Source organism: Gracilinanus agilis, chromosome 2 (assembly GCF_016433145.1).
Source record: "Gracilinanus agilis isolate LMUSP501 chromosome 2, AgileGrace, whole genome shotgun sequence".
Classification (NCBI taxonomy): domain Eukaryota; kingdom Metazoa; phylum Chordata; class Mammalia; order Didelphimorphia; family Didelphidae; genus Gracilinanus; species Gracilinanus agilis.
Window position 1 is genome coordinate 581,177,419 of NC_058131.1, and position 8,402 is coordinate 581,185,820.

Consider the following 8,402-nt stretch of genomic DNA (forward strand, 5'->3'; position numbering starts at 1 on the left):
CTCACTCCTCATACACCTTTATGGTGGGAAGTCCAACGTCTACCTACTAGATGGCCAGCCAGTGGCCACATCCCCTATGTTCATATATCAAGTTAGCCTAAGAAAAGAAGCACCTGGTTTCCAGGTTCCCTGTTTCTCTTTCTATCTGGTGATCTTTGAAGCCTCCTTCCAAAAAAAAAAAAAAAAAAGGAATACCTTTTTTCATTTCTTTATCTCTTTTTTTTTCTTTTCTCCTTTAGCGGTTATCCCTCTCACCGACTCTGAACACAAGTTACTACCTTTGCACTTCGCAGTTGATCCTGGAAAGGACTGGGAATGGGGAAAAGATGACAATGATAATGCCAGATTAGCCAAGTAAGGCACTGATCCTTTTTCCTCATACCTGTACACATCTATTTCCTTCCCAGTCACATCCACCTCCCTCTAATGCTAAAGGGGTGGAGGGAAGTGAGTGGTGGCGTGGCATGGAGCCCAGTTTTTGGTGGGTAAGGGGTCGCTTCCAAGAGGGTCCCAGTGAATGACTGTAATTCTTGGGCAGCTTGGAGGATGTCAAACCATTTTTTCCTAACAGACGCCAGAAAACCTTGGGCGGGAGAGACTTTTCTGTGTGTGTGTGTGTGCATGCTAGTGAGATTGTGTTTGATTTAAGTTGAACATCTGACATGTTTTAGATTCATTTTCTATGTATTTTGTTTTATTTTTCCCAAACTACGCAGTTTGATACTATCTCTAGAAGCCAAGCTGAACCTTCTGCACAGCTACATGAATGTCACTTGGATCCGAATCCCCTCTGAAACCCGGGTAAGCCTCTCCTCTCTAGGCAGAAACAAACACAGGCTGGTATTCTCAGGCACAGGCCAAATGCTTGACGATAGGAAAATGAAATGCAGGAAAGAACACATCTATCCAGGACTCTGGGCTCTGTTCTCTGTTCTCCTTCCGCCTCTTTCCCTGATGACTGTCCTCTTCTTCAGATGCTAGTCTGGACTTGTCCTTCCCAGGGAAACTTCCCCTAAGTGCCCTCCTCCAGAGGCCCCCTTGCTGGAAGAGAGATTTAACTGCTCTCCTCCACATTCCCATCTTCCCACGGGACTGTTCAGCCTTCCCCTTCTCAGCTCATTTCAGACTCACACCAGAGCTTGTGAGGAGGAGGAAAGAGAAGCTGCGTTTTTTTCTAATGAATGGAAGAAGATTTAAAAAAAAAAAATGAGTATAAAACAAAGATGCTTTCCATCCTTTGTCTTCTTTTCTTGGGAGTAGGGGAGTCCTTGCCTGTGTGCCTGTGTGTGTGTGTGTGTGTGTGTGTGTGTGTGTGTGTGTGTGTGTGTGTGTGTTTATTTACTTAGCCTATGGGGGGAGAGAAGGGGGCTGGTTTTCTTTCTTTTTCTTTTTTTAAATATGAAGAAGAGAAAGGAAAAACATGCTTGCTCAGAAAACAGGCTTTAGACAAGTTACAACGTAGAAATATCTCTCTGCCAAGATCAGAACATGCTGTGCTCCCTGGGAGAAGAATTAATTATAAGCTTTGTGTGTTTGTGTGAATAATGGGGGTGAGGGTGGGAGGGGGCAGGAATGAATGACAAATTCTATGAATTTCTTCCTTCTTCCCAGTAGGTGGCATATTCTTCCTATATGTAAAAAATTAGCCAAGCCATGTCCCTGGTTTGAAAAAGATGAGGCATCAGAGCTAGGGGAGTAAAGATAATGGCCTTTAGATGGCTTTGGGGGCTCCATCCCATCGTGCTCTAGTTGGCCCACCCTGGTAGGCAGAGTTGGGGGCTTCTGTATTATTATCCCAGCCTTGATGGTTACTCGTGCCATTCACTTTAAGAATCTGACTTATTTGCCATTTGGATATGACTAGTAGAGTCTGGGAGAGACTGTAGGTGTGTTATTTTTAAGTTTAGTTTGGTGCAGTAGAAAGTGAAGAAAATGAAGTTTGGGTCCTATAGTGCTCCAGCTGTGTGACTGTGGGTAAACCTCTTCACTTCTGGACTTCATCTTTAAAATAAGGGAGTCAGATTAAGTCATTCCAGAGGGCTCTTAAAGTGTACCTTCGATGTTGATCTTTTCCTTCCCTTAGATTCCAATCTATCTTTATTCTTCATGTTTCAGACTTGGTTTACTATCTAAGTGTCAAATGAAGACTGTGGCTCCATTCTATCGAGGCAGGGCTCAGGGATGAGGAGGGTTTGTCTGCATTTGTGGGTTATACTCAGTGCTTTGACTCCAGGAGAGCTGACTTTACCCTCTCATACAGTGTGTGGATTGGCCCTCAGACAAGATTTCTTTTTTTCATAAATCAGAAAAGATGTGAAAGAGTCAAGATGGTGTGGTTACTTGAATATAGTCTAATGGGAAGAACATTGGATTTAAAAGTCATAGGTTCAGGGTTCAAATCCTAGAATTATTATCTGATATTATATAATCTTGGGCTAGTCTTTTAACTGAAAAAAAAAAACACAAAACACAAAACTGAGCCTCGAATGTCTCATCTGTAAAATGAGGGGGTTGAAAAGGTGCCGTACCTTCCAGCTCTTTCTCTCTTGTCTTATGACCAGAAGGAAGAATGGCTTATCTCCCAACTCTTTCAAGTCTTATCCTGAAATGGTACTGGTGGAAGCCATCAAAACCCTCCCAACACTTTTAAGTTTCAGCCAGAAATGGTAGTGGTGGAAGCCATCAGGTGCCTTAAGTTATGATTTTTCAGTGTTTGAGCAGTCAATGGAGCAAGTGACCCTCCCTTAATTATGAGTCACTATCACAGTAAAACTAGTCTCTGGCTTCCTCTTCAACTCCCTTCTAGCCCCCTTCCTTAAACCTTAATGTCTCCTCTCTTTGAACCTTTCTTTCCTATAGCATATAGCCTGTGATCCAGATCCTCAGGGTCTTTTACTAAGCTACACAGTAGACAGAATGTTGGACTTGGAGTCAAGACAGCTCTAGTTCAAATTCTGCCTCTGGCGATTTCTAGCTTGTGACCCTGAACAAGTCATTCAAACCCTCTGTGCCTCAGTTTCATCATCTGTAAAAAAGGGAATAATAATAATAATAGCACCTACCTCACAAGGTTGTTATGAGGTTCATATGAGATAACATTTTGGCAAACTTTAAAGCACTATATAAATGTTGGCTATTGTTATTATTAATTAGGGTAATTAATAATAATCAATGGATCCTTAATTAGATACTAGTTTGAGGTGCTGTATTTCCCAGGGGTAATTGTAATAAGGGAGGATGAAAGCTCAAAAAACAAATTAGACCAAAGAAGTGAATCTCTAATGGCAAAATTTCAGGCACCATGAGGGATAAGGGGAAAGATCTTTTTTCTGCAGAAGTTTTTTACTAGGGCTTTTACCTTTAAATTATATCTACCTACTCTTAAAATTAGTCCTAAGAATATACATTGCATTTTTGTTATTTCATATTGCCTCCATATTTACAGTTCCTCCTCTCCTACCACACCCTTCCCAGTGTCTACTTATTGAAACCCTTCCCATCCTCCTAGACCGCATTCCATATAGCTTTCTTTGATCATTCCTACCAAATGGTTCCTCCTTCTGAATTCTTCTACTTACCTATACTACCACAACTATTGATACTTGGCCTCTATTAGTTAAATTCTCTGTTGTTGTTGGGGCAGCTAAATGGTGAAGTGGATAGATTGTGGGGCCTGGAGACAGGGGAACTCATCTTTGTTCAAATCTGACCCTTGGCGAGTCACTTAACTCTGTTTGCCTCAGTTGCCTCATTTGTAAAATGGCATCTTCTCTACCTATTAGTCTCCTACATTCCCCAAAGTACTAAATTCCAGTTACTTTGAGGACAGAGAATACATCTCTCTTAACTTCTTCATAATATACAGTATTGCTTTGCCTGTAGGAGGTACTTTGGCTTTTTGATGAGTAGTTGGATGGATGGATGGATACATAACATGGTGCTGCTTCAAAAACGAGTGATAGATTATTGGAATCATCAGGTTTTGATTCTACTAATTAAGACTTCTATGACCTTGTACAAATAACGTCTCCCTCTGGCTTTCTGTTTTTTCTTCTGTAAAATGAGGGGGTTTGATCTAGATGACATCTGAGATCCCTTCAGGTTCTAATTCTATAGTCCTATGAACCTGTATCTAGAATCATGAGCCTTTCTCATCCAGTCTTCAGGGCCGGGGGGGAGGTCAGCGAGGAAGCAATCGGCATGCTTTGAAGCATAATATGATTGTTATTGACCTAAGTTGCTTGAGTTTCCTAAAGTGTGCAGGGATCTGGGGGCTCTCTGTCGAGATACAGTGATTACCCTCCAGAGCTTGGTCATCTGAGGGTCACTCTTAGAGATGCAATTCCCTTCACCCCACCCCAAAAGCCCAACTTTCCTGTGTTTCTAGGCAACCTCCTTTAAGATTTCACTGAAGAAAGAAAGAAGAAAAGAAACCCAAGCTCCATTTTCAGAAATGTCGTCAGATGGCAACAATCCTGCTAATTTAACATGCAGATTATAGGGTCTCTACAGTGCATTAGTATAAACGCCTTCGGTCATGCCTTTTAAAAACCCTGCTCATTATTGCTGCCGAATAGATCATGTTTCTGTCCCTCCAGATTTTCCTCTAAGCACTTCATGTCCTGCGCACAAAAAAGGGGCTAATTAAATAGTACACAGAGACTAGTCAGAGTGTAGCCTTAAAGGTCAAAATCACAAGATCAAGAGGGATTTTGTTATTGGCGTTTTTGTCTGGTTTGGTTTTTTAAGGTTAAGCTTTTTTCTTAACAATGGTCTTTCTTAGCTCTCATTTATTCCTAATTTTTCTCGATAGGCTCCTTTGGCCCAGCCCGAATCTCCTACAGCTTCTGCGGGGGAGGATGTTCAGTCTCTGGCTGACTCCATGGACTCAGACCGAGATTCCATCTGTAGTAATTCCAATAGCAATAATGGCAAAAATGGAAAAGAAAAAGAGAAGGACAAACAGAGAAAGGAAAAGGACAAGAACAGGACTGATTCTGTGGCCAATAAGCTGGGGAGTCTCAGCAAAACCCTTGGAATCAAACTGAAGAAGAACATGGGAGGCCTTGGGGGGCTGGTCCATGGGAAAATGGGACGAGCCAATTCAGGGAATGGGAAGAATGGTGATGGGACAGATAAAGTCAAGGAGAAGAAATCTAAATCCCGAAAAGGCAGCAAGGAGGAGTCGGGCCAGTCGGCGAGCACATCTCCCTCAGAAAAAAACACCCCATCTCCCACGGACAAGGCAAGTGTATCTCCCGTCGAGAAAAACACCAAGACTCTCTCAGATAAGCAGTCAGACCCTTGGAAGTACAGTACCGATGTGAAGCTAAGCCTTAACATCTTGAGAGCCGCCATGCAAGGAGAGCGTAAGTTCATCTTTGCTGGTCTCCTCCTGACCAGTCACCGGCATCAGTTCCACGAGGAAATGATTGGTTACTACTTGACCAGTGCTCAGGAGCGCTTCAATGCGGAGCAGGAGCAGAAACGGAAAGAGGCAGAGAAGAAAGCTTCCCTCAGCGGGTCCTCTTGCAGGAAATTGGAACAAGAGGCCTTCTCCAAGGAAAAACTGGAATCGTCCCCTCAGGACAGGGCATCACCCGTCTTGCCTCAAAGCCATACAACTCAACTTGTTTTAAAATTTAAAGACCGTACCAGTCCCACCCCGGGGTCCTTTTCTTCCCCCAGCAACAGCGCCAAGAGGAATGGCCCCACTCCCGTTTCCGCCCACTATAGCCATACTCCACCAGTCCAGAGGCAAAGCGTGATCCATCTGCATGATGTCAACTCCAAGCCGTCCAGCTTCCAGGATGATACCTACAAGCCAGTGGTTGGCACTCTCAAAACCTGTGCCACGTACCCCCAGCAGAACAGATCCCTGTCGTCCCAGAGCTACAGCCCGGCCCGGATAGCGGGCATCCGCACGGTGAACACGGTGGAATCTCTGACCTATGCCCTGCCCACGGAACACAAGTCCCAGACGTACACCAATGGCTTTAACACGGGTGACATTAGAGACTGCTTGGAGTATGCCGACGAGGAAGCGCCGCAGACGTGGTTGAACAATGATAAAAACAGAGGCCGAAGCACAGTTTGCCCCATCTATTCCATTCAGCAGAACCGTTGTAAGAAGGAGAACTGTTCCTTTTATGGTCGCCCAGAGACTGAAAATTATTGTTCCTACTGCTACAAAGAGGAGCTCAAGAGAAGAGAGAGAGAGACCAAGGGACACCGGCACTGAAGACTTCTGAAGCGCTTCCAAAACCAATTAGTCTCATCATTATTTTCTTTTTTTTTTTCTTATGAAAGTAAAAGGTGGATGACAGAGGAAAAAGCCAGTCCTTCCCAAAGGGAATGACAGTCACTGTCAAGCTTGTGGCTTCTATTTGGGGAAAACACAGAAATCAGAGATGAATTTATCATAAAGAATTTATTTTCCATTTTGTCAGTGTCTTTTTTACACACCCTGGTCAGCTGAAAGGTTCTTTAAAACCCTTTTTTTTTTTTTCCTGTCAGTGCTGTGTCTATGTGTGGTCAGAAATCACTAATGGTGCCTGAACTTCCACTGACGTCACTCAGGTAGTAGAAGGATAGGGGGAAAAGTCATAATAGTGGAGATGTGATGATGTGTTAGGAAAGCATCTGCCTCATACACGTTGAAGATCCAATAGCCATCAGGAGAATCTTTGTGTGTTCCTCAAGAAAATAAATAAATTCCATAGCCCTTTGTTTTGAGAAGGGGTTAATTTTTCATACTTTTTTTTTTAAACAAAAGAAAACATGGTGACCGACATCTTCCATGGTAGTTGACATTTGTATGAATTCAATTAGCAGTGCATTATATAAAAACGAAATGTAAAGAGGAGGTCCATGTTGGTAGCTTTGCTGGGTATGCTTGTTAGCAAGTTTAAGAAGAGCATTCCATGCTCCTTTCCACTCCCCAAATTTGGGTGGGGAGGTGGCTGGTAACGTCTTTTGACTATGTCTGATATTATGATCATTGTCGTTGACCCTTTAGGAATTATAAGGCTTCATCTCATAAGCAAACCCTCTGATCATGTTCATCTGTCTAGAGGCAACATTTACACTGCCATCAAAAGTAGCCCAGTTATCTCTAAAATGGGTACACTCTAACCTACCTCACAGGAGTGTTGTGAGGTTTCTGTTCAAGTCTGTCAGCTGCTTGGAGATCCTCAGATGATAGGAATTATTCAAGAAGGAAACAGGATGAAATTCCTGCCATTCACCACAAAGGCAGGTGGGATATATAAAACTCAATGAACTCATCCTGGTACATGATCAGAATGATACCAGTCCACTCAGATTTTTTAATTTGATCACCTTTTATTTTTTTTAATGGACTTTTGACCACGGGCATGTGGAAAACTTATATAGCCAAGGATGTGGCAGATGGTAGGTCAGGGAGCCATTTGGGCTTGGACAAAGAAAATGTACTGGTCAGCTTGTGAGCTTACTACGAAGACTGGCTTTGAGATATGAGTGGTAAAAGAGTTCTGAACCTCCACCCATCTGACGAAGAATTGGGTGGAATAGGTGACGAGAGAGACATATTCCTCTCTGATTAATTCAGGCCAAGGCCAGAGTGTTCTGTGCTGAATTTATAGAACCAACACCAGATAGTATAGATCCTGTAACAGTTTTTGACAATAGGATGATGAGACCAAGGCCGAAATTCATTAAATTTCCCATTTCTTGTGTGGTGCCTCCCATAGGAAACATAAATTTCTCAAAAGTGTATCCTTAGCAACCCTCTTTTGTACAGCAATACCCATCGTCCTCTCATGGGTTACCTCTAGTGATGACAGCTTTTTAGCCAAGGGAATGGATAACATCAAAACTTACCATCCCAATCAAATATTAGAACTTGTTTGTTTCTGAGGGATATAAACAAGGGACCGAAACCTCAATGACAAAAGAAAAGTTAAAAGTACTCTTAGAGCCTTAGAATAAATAGCACTTGATTCCTCCTTGACAACTGCTTCTATGTGAGGTCACAACAGTGTCGAGCCTCAGGAAAAAAAAATGGCAGGTAGAGCTGTCTCTTAATTTGAGCCAATTGCTTCACCTCTGGAGAAGATGCTAAGAAGGAACACTAACAGCAAAAAATAAGTGATACTTTTTTTACTTGTTTTAAGTATTACAATAGAGTAATTCCTGTGAGTGATTAATTTTTTTATTCTGTGGCATGTGAGGTTTTCTGCAAGTTATTGGAGTTTTACATGAACAATTCCTTGAGTCGAAATTCTTTAGTAAATAGAAAAAACTTTACTGAAAATTTTTTGGAAATTTTAATTTTCATGCTGAACAATACTTTGAATGTGTAACAATTAATAATGCATATGTTTCTCCTGTTACAGTTTTTTTTTTTGTTACTCAAAAGA

General features: G+C 42.2%; 1 protein-coding gene across 1 annotated transcript in view; it reads left to right on the plus strand.

The window, feature by feature from the left end:
* Positions 1–6,438, plus strand: part of OTUD7A (OTU deubiquitinase 7A) — a 431,043-nt gene extending 424,605 nt beyond the window's left edge. The window contains exons 14-16 of the mRNA XM_044665393.1: positions 240–354; positions 717–801; positions 4,814–6,438. Coding sequence (XP_044521328.1) covers positions 240–354; positions 717–801; positions 4,814–6,241 — 1,628 coding nt within the window. The 3' untranslated portion in view covers positions 6,242–6,438. The remainder of the gene's footprint in view (positions 1–239; positions 355–716; positions 802–4,813) is intronic.
* The last annotated feature ends 1,964 nt before the right edge of the window (positions 6,439–8,402 follow it).